This window comes from Pararge aegeria, chromosome 17, assembly GCF_905163445.1.
Source record: "Pararge aegeria chromosome 17, ilParAegt1.1, whole genome shotgun sequence".
Lineage (NCBI taxonomy): Eukaryota > Metazoa > Arthropoda > Insecta > Lepidoptera > Nymphalidae > Pararge > Pararge aegeria.
The window spans coordinates 5,351,419-5,367,798 of record NC_053196.1 but is presented as its reverse complement, the minus strand read 5'-3'; the positions used below and the strand labels follow the sequence as shown (position 1 = coordinate 5,367,798).

Genomic DNA, 16,380 nt, shown 5'->3' with positions numbered 1-16,380 from the left:
TCTAACGAGGAATATGCGGACATCATAATGGTTTATGGTGCAGCCCGTGGTGTCGCTCGTGCAGCGCAACGACTTTACCAGGAACGCTTTCCTGGTCGACGATTACCTGGCCGCAGAGTCTTCCAAGACACATACCGACGTTTACGCGAGACTGGGAGTGTCAATTTTCATGAACCAAGGGGACATGTTGTGCGACATAATGTTGAAGTGGACGAGAGAATACTGGCACTTTTTGAGGAAGACGACACAAGAAGCATTAGATATGTGGCGGCACAACTTGATATTTCAATATGGAAAGTGTGGAAAGTCCTTCGACAAAACGAAAAATATCCATTCCACGAGACTCCGGTTCAAGGTACGTAATTTAAAACCTTTGTTTGACGTTGCCTTTGTTTAGCAGGTATCCATAATCTTCTAGTGCAATTAATTACTGCTCAAGGGGAATTAAAAAGATTTTTGGTTGTTGCAGGTCTTGAGGGTGGCGACTTTGACAGACGAATGCACTTTTGTCGGTTTTTGTTACACACAGATGTGGATAATCCTGATTTTTTAAAAAGAATACTGTGGACTGACGAATCCAAATTTACCAGAGAAGGGATTCTTAACTTGCACAATTTACACCATTGGGCACCGAAACGGCAAAACCCACATGCCAAAAGACAGCAATCTTTTCAAAGACGGTTTAGTGTGAACGTTTGGGCAGGAGTGATTGGGAATCAGGTAATTGGACCGCACTACCTGCCTGATAACTTAAATGGCGATAATTATTTAGAGTTCCTGCAAAATGATCTGCCGGAATTATTGGCCGAGGTGCCCGTGTTTAATGAAGATGTGCCCATAGTATTTCAAAATGACGGCTGTCCCGCGCATTGGCGTTTAACTGTGAGGGAATACCTCGATAATGTGTTCCCCAATTCGTGGATTGGGCGCGATGGGCCTATTGCATGGCCTCCACGTTCCCCAGACTTAACTCCGTTAGATTTTTATGTCTGGGGACGTGCCAAAGAGCTAGTATACGCCACAGAAGTCCCAACGAGGGAGGTACTAATACAACGCATAGAAGCGGCCTTCGGTACAATTAAGAACGAAATACGGCTTCGGACTACAACTGTAACAATACGTCAAAGATGTCGGGCCTGCATTCGAAACAGGGGTGAACAATTTGAGCAGAATTTGTAAAAATTATGAAATAAATGTTTCAAATGCAATGTATTATTTTTATTTCAAGTAAAACCTACGAAATTTAAAAATTTTACCTGCTTGTGAGTTTTATTTACGCAAAAACTTGTTTTTCTTTCATCTGTTGAATATTAGAAAATTGTGACTAAGTTTAGAAAATTTGAAAATTAGTGATGTTACTAATTACTTTTCATGGCATATTGCACACCATTAGAAAGGGGACAGTCCAGAGATGTTTTAAAAAAATTGGAAGAACATGATCACTTTTAGTTTTTTTTTTATTAAAACCGAAAGTTGACGTTCAAGCTTATTTTTTTACGTAAAAAAAACTTTGCGGGGCTGTAAAACAAAAACTAGATGTTGCTGGCGTGTAATTCTAGTTTCAAAAGAAGCGTAAAACGTTACAAATTAAAGATTAAAAAGAAAATTAATTAATACTTAACAACTTTATTTTTTATTAAAATTTAAATGTAGAATTTTTACAATTTTTAAAAAAACAATTTAAAATCAGTATAAAAAAAACCGTTTGAGCAAGATTTTTTTACGAGGGCTGAAGAGATAGCCAAAGACCCCTCCAATCATCAGATTCGATTTGGCACACGATGCACCAAACATCCGGTATTATGATATTGTTATAAGTATAGATTATATGTATGTGAACAATACAAATTAAGAGTTGCATTTCTTTATATGGTCAGCTGTTGAGATGGTTATTGATGCCAATACCCTTCTCTATCCTCGAGGAGTCTATCTTATTATTATATCATACAAAGTATTTTCAAACAAAAACGTTGATTTTCATCATGTTGTTAAAAACTCTATTAACAAAATAGAGAGATATTAGCAAATTTCATTTTATAGGTGCTGGTAAGATGGGAACTACAACTTAAGGATACCATAAGTAAGGAAGACCTAACAAACCTCTACATACAAGATATAGTCAGGTTCAAAAAAAAAGCGAAGTAGGGTTTATGGGGATGCTGTTTCGGACACAATATGAGGAATAGAGTGGAATGGCTATAGCATAACCGTTGGAAAATATATTTGGGTAATATAATGATTTAAAAAAGAAAGCACAATGTTTAACTCTAAACGGATTTTGTAAAGATAGAGCAGTTGCCATATTATGAAACCCATCTTAAAAACTGACCTTGTTTCATTGACCTCTTTTAACAGACGTCAATGCCTCGGATACATTAATAAAATGCCATTATGACAACAGACAGTCCCTATTTAAATGATAAGATACGCGTCGCAAAATAAGACTTTGGATTTTGGATATAAACTAAAATCCAAAGATATATAATTTTATAAAATATTATTAAATATAACACAAATAAATATAAAGTATATTTACCTTACGTATATCAAAGTAATACAGATAAGTTATAGTGCGTTAAAGATTTAAACTAGAAATAAATAGCTGAACTCACGTGGACTTTCGTCGGAGTATGTCCGAGTTTCTCTAATCCCGTTCGATGCTCGGAGTTCGTTCGACACAAAAGCGAACTTTGTTTCGAACTTAGTCCGGCTAACTGCAGCGAAGTACGTGAATTCAGCAGTTTATATATCTCACAAACATATATGTTACTTTGATGGCAGTCTAGATATAGAAACATTCGATGTGCTTTAGATACTATTTTGAAACTACACATTAAACTATAACCCGCGCCATTGAAGAGTACGATTTATAAACAGCGACCGATGTCGTGCTATCTCTTTCGCACGATATTCGCTCGCCCTTTGCGAATGAGTCTATTTTAATAATATATAAAAAATAGTCAGTCAGTTCTAGCGAAGCCTATAATTTTATCACTTCATCATACATAAGCATATAACTATTTTGTTAATGAGCTTGTTCGTACGACTTCACAAAGCAATCGAAATACTTTCAGAAATCATCGGATCCGAGGAATTTTCAAGTGAAACCGTTTTATAATATATTTTAATTAAATAAAAGCCCTGGCGGAATTCGTTGTCCACTTCGGGGCGGTGCGGAGTTCAAGACGCTGCGTTTATGGGCCCCACAGAGAGATTCCATTATGTACTAAGTCAGCGATTCCTAATAAATGGTGGCCGGGTCACAGAAGTTCCGCCATAGAGATTGAAGTACTTTGACACTATAATGTCGTGCAATCGTGCACACTTATAATTAAAAAAAAAAACATTTATCATTTTCATCGACGCTCGATAGTTTTTATACTTTGAACTTTGACTTGGAGATGTCTCTTAAAAAGTTCAAAGATTGTATTAAACGTAAGCTTATAGAAAAAAACCTTTTATAGTATAAAGGACTACGTAATCAATAAAAAAGCTTGGGTGTGAATTATTGCTCCAACCAGGTTGCTCTTCTAATAATTTTAAATGACAATGTGAGATGGTGATAACAAAAAAAAACACCCGGCTAAGTTTGTTGTGGGCTTATTCTTAGACCAGGACGCGTTTGGAAACCTCATAACTTTAGTTTTAAGTTTACGAATGTGGTTATCGCCCTCATCTCACCACCGTGTAATTCTCATTTCCACCTATGGCGCCTACTTGAATAAAGATATTTTTGACTTTGACTTTAGTCATATAGTTATTATAATAGTCAGACAGGAGAAGGATTCCGCCACAAAAATTATGATCATTTGTAATCAATAAGTTGTTTTTAAGCTTTTACTTTTAAAAGTATATTTTGGTCAAGAAACATTTTTAAAGATTCAAAAGAAAGATGATAACTTCATGAGCTTTTATTTGGTTTAAATAATTTTGCACTTATCTTAACTCCAAATAGGGACCGTCGTAACATCCGTAAGGTGCTCACAGAAGTTAAACAATGTTGCGAAACAGCAGTGTTACACTTTGCAACAATGTTTAAAATTGTTGTTATGTTTTACAACAACATAATATGTTTGAGAAGTCTACTATAACATGCAACAAAAAGTAACGTGTTTTAAAACAATGTTTATTCTTGCCAGAGCACCGTATTGTAGTATAACTATCGTGCGTGGGGCTCCGTCGCGGGCCCGGGGGCGGAGGCCTAACCGTGGTTGACGTTGACGCCTGACTCCAACTCTGAAGCCGGCGTTTCCGGCTCTTCATCGTTGTAGATGTTCTCTGCCATTTGCCATACCTGACAAAATAAACAGCAAACCTTAATACATTTCATTTTATTTCATTCCACTACAAGTTAGTACTTGGCAGCAATCTCACCTAATAGGCTAGCATGAGCCGGAGACATTTTCTCAACAAGGACAAAATGTCTTCTCTCTTACAGATTTATCCACTCTTCAAGGATTCAAATATTTTATAATTTATAATTATATCCACAGAATAAAACTACGCGTAAACGGGGTAAACTTCTCTATTTACCTGTTGCCATACTTTGCCGGGTGCACAAGTAAATTTTATCCCTTGTGAGTGGTCATAATCGGGGGATAAAAGTTTTCTCTGTATACAGGTGGAACCTGATTATGCAAGATAACGTGCTAGGGGTATAGGAATTATATTAAAACCCATACCCCTAGTAGGTTTATACGCGGTACAGAAAAGCTAAATCTTTTGGCGGAACGTTTTTCTCATTAGGGTGGTAACTAGCCAGGTCCATAAGAACAGAGAAAAGAAAATTCCAGAATTATAGATTCCCTAATTGTGTCTGCCGGGGATCAAAATCGGAACCTGCCACTTATGAGAACACAACGCTCACCACTGTTCCAGCGAGGCTCATTAATAAGAATAGAATAATAAAATATCCTTTTAGAAAAAAATTACCTTTTATGGCTATGCCACATTTGCATGGCAAAACATATGGCAATATGACAGAAGCATATAAGAAAATAATTGAATTTTTAGCTGCAATTAAGTGTGGTTTTTATTTTCTTGGAAATCGTAGCAGTTTATTTATTTGATTGAATGCGCTAATCCTAGTCGCTAGTCTTCAAAAACAGTTTTTGCATCCAATTTTGAATACTTGAGGCTATGTTCATTATGTAGGACAGCACAGCAGTTTGTATGGATAATATTTACTTTTCGGAAGCTGAACGCGGTCATGGTTCAGATGATGAAATGTGATAAAATTAAAAATGCCAAGAGGTTTTACAGCATACACGAATTTAATACGCGGTGATTAAGGTTGATTTTTTATTACCCTTTATTTATTGTTTATGAAGCTTACCTGCATAATATTGTCCTCGGAGACGGAGCAGATAACCCATGGCTCGTTTGGGTTCCAGGAGAAGTCGGATATCTTGGCTGTGTGACCTCCATGGATGAACAACAGCTCTGGAGGGCCATCTTCAGCATCCTCCGCGGTTTGTTCTTCACCAATCTTCGACAGGTCCCAAACGTGTAACCTAACAAAGAAAAGTTAAGTCAAGTTAAGTTTTTTTATAAATTTAAAATGCATATAAATGTTTTTCGTAACTGACAGGATTTGAACCTGCAACTCTCTAGCAATCGCGGCCTGGGCGCTTTAACCATTTAAGCTCTCCTACTTTTGATGCCAAAATTTGTATTTACTCTTACATCAGTCTTATAGCGACTGTAGCGCCATCTAGTAGAAAACATTGCCGTTTCGATCTACTTTTTCAAAGGTCCATATTACAATGAGATACGTTTGAAACAGGTGATGACAAATTGCTCTTTAGTAATTTTATATTTTTTTTTAGTGTTTTTACCTACACTTACCTATTTTTCATAAATTTTACACCAACTTTCATTTTAATGGAAAACCTTAACATGGCTGCCACACGCCCCTAACAGGCTAGCCCGTTACCAACTTATTCTAGTCTTGGGTAGTTCGCGAACGACCTAAGTGAGAAGATCGCTCCTTTAGGTGAACGATGCGAACTAGTTCATTGAAAATCCTGCTCTTATTTTTTTATATATTTCTTTTAGCGTCCACTTTACTAGACAGTGGCGCTTTGAGACCAACCGAGTCATTTACTCTGTGCGCGCCTTGATATTTCGATATCGATACTAAACAACTTCACATCCCCATGGTTAAAATTTTATCAAATCATATGAAATCATAACAACAAATGAACTAGAGCGAACTAGTTCATCCTTGGATTATTAACTAAATTGAGCGTTCTCTGGTTGGTTAGGCCCAAGACTATCTTAGACTGCACCATCACATGTTACCAATTGCAGTCAAGGCCTAATTTGTAGTGGAATAAAAATACAACATTCATAAACACGCGTTCACCGCTTCTAATACAATATTAAAATAATATTGCTTTGAGCTATACAAAGTAACCCCAAGATCACATAAACACATTTGGCACATACCGTCTGTCTGTTCCGCTGCTGGCGAGGATGGTCTCGTTGTGCGGTGACCACTGCACCTGGAAGATCTCGTCCTTATGCGACTCGAACGAGTGCAGTTTGAGCTTCAAGTTACGCAGGTCCCAAAGCGCCACCTGGTGACAAGTGCATACAAACTTCACTGACCATAAATTGATAAACTTCACAGACCATAAATTTATAAACTTTTCTGACCATAAATTTATAAACATCACATAATAATAGCACGGCAAAGATATTGACGAAGTCATTTGTGGGATTGAGTATATGTTTCCTTAAGGATCTACAAATGCATAAGTTTTAAAAAAGCACATATAATAAATCGTGGTTATATAAAATTGATGGATTTCTTAAAGGCAAGTCTGCTTGGAAGCAGTCCGCTCCGCTCTCATCTTTCACAAGATAGAAAAATTATAAAGATATTAAAATATAAAATGGTGTTGAAAAAGAGTTTCTGGCCGGATCTTCTTGATAGAATCTGCCTTTCGAACCGGTGGTAAAATCAATAAAAATAGAATGACTTGACGTTTTAAAAGTACCAATTAGGCTTACTTGAGATAAATGAACTTTTGTATTTCAGTAATAAAGGCTGAATTTTAATGGTATTTGTAAAACAAACCAGAAGAAAAAACATTCGCGATCTGTGCATTTAGAAATAGTACTATATCTAAATGGTAATACATTTTAAAAAAGAACACAAAGCGATGTTCATATCTCTTATAATTAAGCGACAATATCGCATTTCTGGTCGATTTTTCAGTCGTCTTTTTTAGGCATAAAATATGAAACCTTACAAAAATAGAAGAGTCAGTTTATCATCAAGGCTATCTTATAAAACTTTTATTTTCCAACTTCATGCTATTTTGTTGTGTTGAGGAGATCAAATTTCACTTTTTGTTATTGACTTTTTTCACTTTTTTTATTCCTAGTTCATAAATCACATTCCATACATACACTCACCGTTTTGTCAGCACTGCCAGTGGCCAGAATGAATTCAGAGTAAGGATTGAAGCTGAGGCAGTTGACCTCGGCAGTGTGGGCGTCTACTGTGTGCGACGGCTTTGATGTATTGTTACACCTAAAAACAAACACCAGTCTTAACATCGTTATTCAAAGTGGATGGAAGCGTCAGTCAAATGTCACATTGCATCATCATCTTCATCATCACATCAACCCATTACAATATTGGTGAACTCCACACACCTTTGAGTACATGTAGAACTCTCAGGCATGCAGGTTTCCTCACTATGTTTTCCTTCACCGTTGAAGCTAGTGATATTTTAATCACTTAACTAAGAAAAGTTAAGAGGTGTGTGCTGCGATTCGAGCTCGATGCGAGCATAGGAAAATTTAAATGTATGTATTGCAGTGTAAAAAGCCATTGTAAACATTTCACACATATTCCTATACATAAGTTATTTTAAGAAGTTGTTCATTGTATTTGGAGAACCGATGGAAGTTGGGGACCCAAGGGGCTGGAATGGCGATCTCCCACCGGTAAACGTTGGTAGACCCGCGACGTGGTTGAAGGATGTCACCGTCAGTGTCATGTCAGTCGTAGGAGTATTGTGTTAAAGAATTTTTGGTACCAGGCCGTAGTTAGAAAATGTGTTAGTGTCTTGGAGAGGACGTAAGTAAAGCCGTCGGTCCCGGTTACTGTCACTTAAATATTATAATAGTTGTTAATGACCACCAACCCGCATTGAAGCAGCGTGGTGGATCTAAGTCTCCTATAAGACCTATGATGATGACTATGAATGTGATAACAAAAATTGACAGATTTACTCTGTTAATATAGAATCTGTAAATTTTAAAACAAAAAGGGCTCTTAAGAATTAGTAATGAAGTGGCAGGTTACCTAGTATCCCAAATCATCAGTTTCTGATCATCAGCAACGGATCCGAACAGGGATTCGTGCAGTAAATGCCAAGCCACATCCTCCACAACAGCGGTATGGCCCGTGAATACCGACTTGGCTTCGATCACACGACCTTCTTTGGGAGTAGCGTTGATGTCCCATAGGCAGATTGTGTGATCGTCACTGTAAAAAAAATGCAATCATTTAACATATTAAAGTTTGATATATGTATTTGTGAGGATACTAAGACTAATTCAGCCGATTGATTGGTCTTTTGTATGGAATCTACGATACTGGACAGCTTGTTTCCAGCGACTCTTGACCATTTGACGAGTAGTCTGTTTTCCTCATTGGGCTCCGACCTACGCTGCGTTTACCGGTGCGGAATCACCACTACAGCACTTTAGGAGCCCAACGGCCATCGGTTCCCGAGCCATGTGCCCCGCCCATTGCCACTCCTCAAACTACAAAACTAGTTTGAACATGCTATTCTCTGATGCTTCCAGCCGGATTTAAAAAATGTTTTTGCGAGCCCATGTTGCTGTTGTTTGAGAACGCTAGTTTATATGGGGTAAACTAACATATCAAAGTAAAAAAAATTGCCAGGAACTATCATATACAACATCAAAACAGGTGGGACAAAAACAACAATCAATCAATAGAGGATGTGATGAAACCTGTATGTAATGCAGAAACAGAACCAAAATCAGTTCATCACTTAACATCACAATATAATTACAAACACATCACAGATACAGTATATATTTTATTGAGGGTAATAAGAAAAACTCACATCAAGACGTAAAACTTATGCCTTACCTAGCTGACAGAAGATAGCCATTCAGATTAGGGTTCCACGATAAGCCATAACCTTCTTTTTGGTGTCCACGCAATCTGTAACAAAATATAAAACATGATAATCAAATGACTTTCCTAGTACCACTATGTGTTCATCACCCTGAAGTGAAAAAGAAATGACTGTAATTACACCAGCAACCTCACCATTTAGACCGGCACAACAATACTTCTGCTTGGTGGCAAAAATAAGCAAGTAAGCTCTGCCACAGAAAGCTCTAGCTCTACCTACGGCTATGATTAAACTATAGGTAATACAATTTTAATTTTATCATGGACACCAGTTTACTCTTTTTAACAAAAGTGATTTCTCTAAATGTACAATATTGTTGCAATCTACTTTCAAAGGCTCGTATTGATTAGAGCTTTAACAAGAGACAGAATCTATGCTATTTAAGCTATTTAAATATAAATCAATCAGCAGTAGAATATTACATGTTATACAGTAAGAACGCGTCAGTGCAGGTGGACTGAGCATGGAGAGCATAAATTCATTACGAATCTCATCTGATTGAGGTTGTTGGTTGCTTGGACCTAAGCAACCGGCTTCCCTCGAGCTGGAGGAGTTGAAAGATATGGAGGAGGATTTCACCTATCCAATGGGATCCATCTAACATAAGGACTAACATACTAACACTAACTTGGAATTTATTGAAAATCCAAATAACCAATTACTAACACAAGTAGTTTGTAAGGATTGAAACATTTTGTGTAAATTTAGATGGAATAAATAAAACTTTATGTAAGAGAAAATGTTATGAGAGAATAAAAAAAAAATCTTTATTACCTGAGATCAGGAGTGCATTCGCCAGAGGGTTCCGGCTTGGAAGGATGCTTAGTGTAATCAAACACAAGCACATCGGAGGAGGGTGTCTTGGTGGCGATAACGCACGGGTTTTGAGGCATGTAGCGCGCTCGGTTCACTTCACCCTCGTGATTTATTTTTATCTCTATGTCTATTTTGCCCGAAACAGAGCCGAAACCGCCAAATTCTACAAAGAATGACATTCAAACATTATTAATTTTTTAGTTATTTAGTAATTGACGGACCAGACATGGCCCACGTCATTGTTGTAAACCCCCGCCTGCATGCAATGAACACATCCCGCTGAGGCTTAGGTGTTAAACCTTATGCTTTTATATGCTTGTTACTACACTAGCAGGATGTGGCCCTTCAGACCAGGTGTCAGAAATAAGAATGGTGGTAGTATTTCCTCTGTCAAGTTCTGTCACAAAAAGCTAGTCTACATTTTTTTTATATATACAATGTGTAACCTAATTACAGAATATTGTTGAGAGCATAAGTATATTTCATAAGGAACCACCCTTTATATATATTAAATAAAGAAGCACATTTATTTTTTGATACAAACTAATTTAATACATTCTATTGTGTTATAGCTGTGCTGCAATTCGCGCGCGTCTAGTCGGCCTATGACTGTGCCTATACTGACAAATCTGTTGTTATTAGGTACACAAAACAGGTAATAACAAAAAGTAGATCTAAATATAAGTAACAACAAGTTTTGTTCTAAGCTACATCTCAAAGTATGTGTACAGAACTTGGAATTAAATTAAGCAAAAAGTAAAGATAAAATTAAATTTGAAACAAAAAAGAACCACTTATAATATACTTTTGACGGCCGACTGGCGCAGTGGGCAGCGACCCTGCTTTATGAGTCCAAGGCCGTGGGTTCGATTCCCACAACCGGAAAATGTTTGTGTGATGAGTATTAAGTGTTTTTCAGTGTCTGGGTGTTTATATGTATTTTCTAAGTATTCATGTATATATAATTCATAAAAATATTTATCAGTCATCTTAGTACCCATAACACAAGCTACGCTTACTTTGGGGCTAGGTGGCGATGTGTGTATTGTCGTAGTATATTTATTTATTTATTTATTTATTTATTTATACTTATATAATATATATATGATTTCCCTAAAGATTAATTTTAATAAATAACAGGGGTTGCTTGATTTTGATTTCGCATATTTTTCCTGTATCTGATTTCTTTGAGTTAAAACTTCGGTAGTTGTTTACTCAAAAACTATTAGCGTTTTGGTTGCTAAGCTAAGTCTCTGAGACATTAATTAATGTACTGTATAAACTGTTTAATATGTACAATGTGTTGTTTATCACTTAATTTTAATGGTGAAGGTAAGCGTTGTGAAATAAAGGGAACGATGCAAATAGACCAAAATGTAGAACAAATAACAAAACACATAACAACATGCTACGAAAAAGCATGCCCACTAAGAATACAAAAAACAAAACATGCACCAAAACACAGTTGGTGGGGCCCCGACCTGGAGAGAAAAAGACAAAGGTTAAGGCACCTTTTCAACAGAGCAAAGAACACCAGGAAAGACGCAGATTGGGACAAGTTCAAAGAGGCTCAATCTCAATACAAAAAACTTGTGCAACAGAAAACTGTCAAATCCTGGCAACATTTCTGCACGAGCATAGAAAACTACGATAATGCAAACCGCATAAGGAAAATCCTGTCAAGGGACAATATCCGCACCATCGGATCTTTAAAGAAACAAGACGGGAACTACACTAAAAACGACAAAGAAGTGAGTGAGACACTTATCGAAACCCACTTCCCAGGCTGTAAGATTGTCGACAAACCAGTGTGGGAAGAAAACAACACGACACCAACAAAAGCAGACTGGGAAATAGCAAACAACATTGTGACATATGAAAGGGTCCGTTGGGCTATCGAATCCTTTCACCCTTTCAAATCTGCAGGTACAGATCACATTTTCCCCGCCCTCCTACAATGGGGCAAAGAACAACTCATACCATGGCTAGCAGAAATCTTTAGAGCATGCTTAGCACATAGATACATACCGCTAACATGGAGGGAGGTAAAAGTAGTATTCTTACCCAAACCAGGTAAAAGCGACTACACACAACCCAAATCATTCAGACCTATTAGCCTAACATCTTTTCTACTAAAAACCCTAGAAAGACTCGGAGATAGATACCTCCGGGACGGAACCCTGAAGCACATACCTATAAACCAAAATCAACACGCTTACTGCACGGGTAAATCAACAGAAACAGCTCTGCACTCTGTTGTAAGCAAAATAGAACACGACCTGGAAAACAAACTCTCGACTCTCGGGGCTTTTATAGACATAGAAGGAGCTTTCGACAAAACAACATTCAAGAGCATAGACTTAGCTCTTGCGAGACATAAAGTACCGGACACACTAAGAGCTTGGATTAGAGCCCTACTAGAATTTAGGGTCATCCAACTGGACTTTAATGGAACAACCAAGGGTATTGTAGCTAAAGGGTGCCCACAAGGAGGGGTCCTTTCCCCCATCCTATGGAACCTGGTAGTTGACGACCTAATAACAAAAATGAACAAAAACGGTTTCCTCACCATAGGATATGCCGATGACATCACCATCCTCATAAGTGGAAAGCAAGAAAACACCCTGAATTCAATAATGCAAAACGCACTGAAACTGCTAGAACAGTGGTGCAGGGAAAATGAACTTACGGTTAACCCGAAAAAGACAGAACTCGTATTATTTACCAACAAAAGGAAACCACAATTTCCAAAAACACCAACACTGTTTAAAACAAGCCTAAAACTATCAACCGAGGTAAAGTACCTCGGAGTAACGATGGACTCCAAACTAAGCTGGAAGACACATATAGATACAAAAATCCAAAAATCAACGATCATCCTCAGCCAATGCAAACGCATGGCAGGAAAAACCTGGGGGCTTAAACCATACATCATGAAATGGTTGTACTTAGCAGTCGTCAGGAGCTCACTAAACTACGCCTCACTGATATGGTGGCCGAGAACACTCCTTGCGACAACCCAACTAGAACTACAAAAATTCCAACGTCAAGCGTGCCTAGCTATCACAGGCTGCATGAGCACAACACCAACCACTGCGCTGGAAGCTATATTATGCATACCACCACTACACCTACACATCAAAGAGGAAGCCACACTTGCAGCCCTTAGACTGAGGGCTTACGGGCTGTGGAAGGATACAAACATAGGACATACAAGGATACTATCAAAAGAAATTAATAAATGCCCACAACTAGACTGGATATGTGACAAGACGCGGAAACACTATGTGCTAGACAGGCACTATAAAGTAGCCGCTGAAGGAGGAAAAACAGACAAAGCGTCAGCTTTGTAAACCGTCGTAATAGAGGTCTACACCGACGGATCAAAGACAAACTCAGGCACTGGAGCGGGGATATACTGCCCGGAGCTTAACATAAACATTGCCCAGCCGCTTGGTAAGAACAACTCCGTCTTCCAAGCGGAGTGCGTGGGCATAACAACAGCAGTCATAGCCATGCTAAACAGAAAGGTAAAAGGCTTCAGCATCAACATAAACAGTGACAGTCAAGCTGTACTAAAAGCCTTAACCAAACACACAACAACATCAAAACTCATACTTGACTGTCACAAGAACCTACAAGCCCTATCAAAATCCAACAGAGTAACCCTAAAATGGATACGAGGTCACAACGGAAACAGAGGAAACGACGCAGCCGACGAATTAGCGCGTCAGGCAGCATCACTAAGGGTAGCTGGACCGGAACCCATCATACCCATACCCTTCACTGAATACAAAACATGGCTCCACAACCAGACGCAAGCATCACACTCGGTACTATGGTCTAAAACAAAAGAGTGCAAACACACGAAGGAGGCCGTACCAGTTCTCAACCCACGACTAACAACAAAATTACTGCAACTGAATCGACCTAAACTAAGGACAGTTGTAGGTATGATAACAGGGCACTGCCCACTAAACAAACACCTTTCCATTTTAGGTATAACTGACAGCCCTCTCTGCAGAGCATGCATGGAGGCGGAGGAAACACCGATACACGTAATACTCCAATGCAACGGAGTAGCAGAACAACGCGCAGCACACATTGGCTCCTCAGCAACACTCCATGAAGCACTCGGCGACCTGGGCGGCCTGCTAAGCTTTTGGAGCGAGCTCGGCTGGCTGGAGTGATCCAGCGGGGAGCCGCATCAGTGGCCATACGTACAACGGACGGTCCCAGACCAACCAAGTGCGGAAAAGGCCCAGGAACAGAAGAAGAAGAAGAAGAAGCGTTGTGAGGAAGCTTTAGAGCCTTCTCCATAATGATCTCAAGAGTTTGTGAATTCTAGCAAATTGCAATGGGTCAAGGTAATGGACTACTGCTCAAACCCTTCTCATTCTAAGAGTAGACACATTCCCTCTAGTGGGCCAGTCATGGGATGATAATGATGGCAACTTGTATGTCTAATTGTTAGCAACTATGGATCAAAAGGATTCTGTAAAAGTACCAGTGCAAAGTCATACTAGCACATTACCGCATTGTTCTTCATTATTATAACTAACATGTTATAAGTTATAACCACTAACCAGCATTGGAGCAGTATGGTGTACCTATAATCTGCAGCTCCCTGCTCTATGAGAGTTCTCTCGTGTCTTAATAATATGATTGCTCAGGTCCAACAAATTGACATATTTGATATAAGTTTAGCTAAGTTCCTAAATTATATTCAGACAAATTAACTAATATTTTTGTAATGTACATCTGTAACTGACTTAGTATATGTTTTGGCTAGCTGTAAGTATAACTAACTAAATAATAATGAATGCCTAAACAAAATTTTATATGGCAAAGCTCATCTGATAAGTATAGACAAAGCCACAATTCCCCATGCTCTCTCAATGCGGACAATTGAGATAGTTGATATGTACAAAGCTTTTCATAATTTTCTTTTTTCTAAAATGCATTGTAAAGACATGGAATATTCTTCCAACTTCCATTGACCTACCTTCAAATCAAGAGTGAATAGTAATCTTCTAGGCAATCCTTAGGCTTCATCATCACTTAGCAGTGAGATTGCAGCCAAGCATTTGTCAAGATATTAAAAAAATATATATATACAAGTCAATGTTACTTACCACCCTTATCATTATCATAATGACTGGCGTCAAACTGTGCATCTTCATTTGGAAGTTGAACGCTGGCAATTAAAAGGTGATTTTGTTCATCTGACGTGTGTGTGCCCAAAATAAGTCTGCAAATAATCAGAAAACAAGTAAGCAAATAGTAGTTATTCTGAAATTAGTAAGTCGGTTTTCTAAAACGTTTCCGCTCAACACTAGCAAGCAAAGTTTATCTTCGAAGAGGGATGATGATATTTAAGTTTATACTCAAGTCTTTGTTGTGATATCACCCATGAATGCAAAAAATAATTCGATAAACTTATGTCAGTAGTGATCCAGCACTACAAAGGCTACAGGGCTACTCAATCACCACACTAATTTGATAAATTTTAAATGTTTATATTATTTACCTGTGTACAGAGTAGTCCTTTCCTTCGGGTCTAGTTACATCGGGGAGCCACTGAGCAGTCAAAGAAGGCCATTCCAGTGCATGTGTCATTACCAGGTCATACAAGAATGGTGTATTCTTCTTCCATATTTTATACTCTTCGTTTATAACTCTCTCTTCCACCGCATCATCGAAGGTTTCTGTGACAGTAAAGGACACAAATATAGACTGTAAAAGAAGATAATATCTCTTCTGATAACCAAAAAAAAAACAAAAAAACGAGCAGTCAAGAACCAGTCCATTAGAGCGTTATTCTTCACTAGAATGTGGAAAAACAGAAATAACTTTACCGCCGTCTCCTTTGTCACCCATTTTAACGTAATTTGCGAACTTTAGTTCGCAAATTTAAAGTGAATTTATTACAAAAACCCAACCGGCCCCGTAAAGGCGCCAAACAACAACCCTTTTCTAGCGTTACGTTAGTATTGCCAGATGGAAAATTTCTTTTACGCCTGCCTGTTATGTTATATTGAAAAAATATTATTTGCACCGCAAAAATGTTAATAAAGTGTTATTAAAAAATGTTCGAATATCATAAATAATTCAAACATTATCAGTGGCAGCATTGTCAACAAGTAAAAATCTTAACCAAAATATATTAAAGTAAGAGTTGTAGTGAGTAAAAAAAAACAGTAAATATTTCATTTTTGTATGTAACAGTCATTATTAGTAACTATAAAAATTATTTTTTACCAATTTTTGGTTTATATTGTGAGGTTAGTGTGTGAAGAAAGCGGTTTATCGTGCTAATAATAATATTCTATAATGAAAAAAACATTTCATTCATTCAGTTATTGTTTTTAAC

General features: G+C 37.8%; 1 protein-coding gene across 1 annotated transcript; it reads right to left on the bottom strand.

The window, feature by feature from the left end:
- Positions 1 to 3,895: 3,895 nt before the first annotated feature.
- LOC120630982 (chromatin assembly factor 1 p55 subunit) lies at positions 3,896 to 15,994 on the bottom strand. Its single transcript, XM_039900363.1, has 10 exons — positions 15,866 to 15,994; positions 15,538 to 15,715; positions 15,143 to 15,258; positions 9,966 to 10,170; positions 9,143 to 9,217; positions 8,324 to 8,506; positions 7,426 to 7,543; positions 6,451 to 6,581; positions 5,336 to 5,513; positions 3,896 to 4,294 (listed from the first exon to the last, which is right to left on the bottom strand). The coding sequence occupies exons 1-10, from the start codon at positions 15,885 to 15,887 to the stop codon at positions 4,202 to 4,204; spliced, it is 1,299 nt and encodes a 432-aa protein (XP_039756297.1). The 5' UTR covers positions 15,888 to 15,994; the 3' UTR covers positions 3,896 to 4,201.
- Between the last annotated feature and the right edge of the window lie 386 nt (positions 15,995 to 16,380).

Bases quoted from the DNA above. Each gene is read 5' to 3' on its own strand.
- LOC120630982 (XM_039900363.1), bottom strand. From the start codon at position 15,887: ATGGGTGACAAAGGAGACGGCG. The intron at 9,218-9,965 runs GTAATAAAGATT...ATTTTGTTACAG, and splicing joins GAATGCACTCCTGATCTCAG to ATTGCGTGGACACCAAAAAG. The intron at 4,295-5,335 runs GTAAGCTTCATA...TTATTTTGTCAG, and splicing joins CCGAGGACAATATTATGCAG to GTATGGCAAATGGCAGAGAA.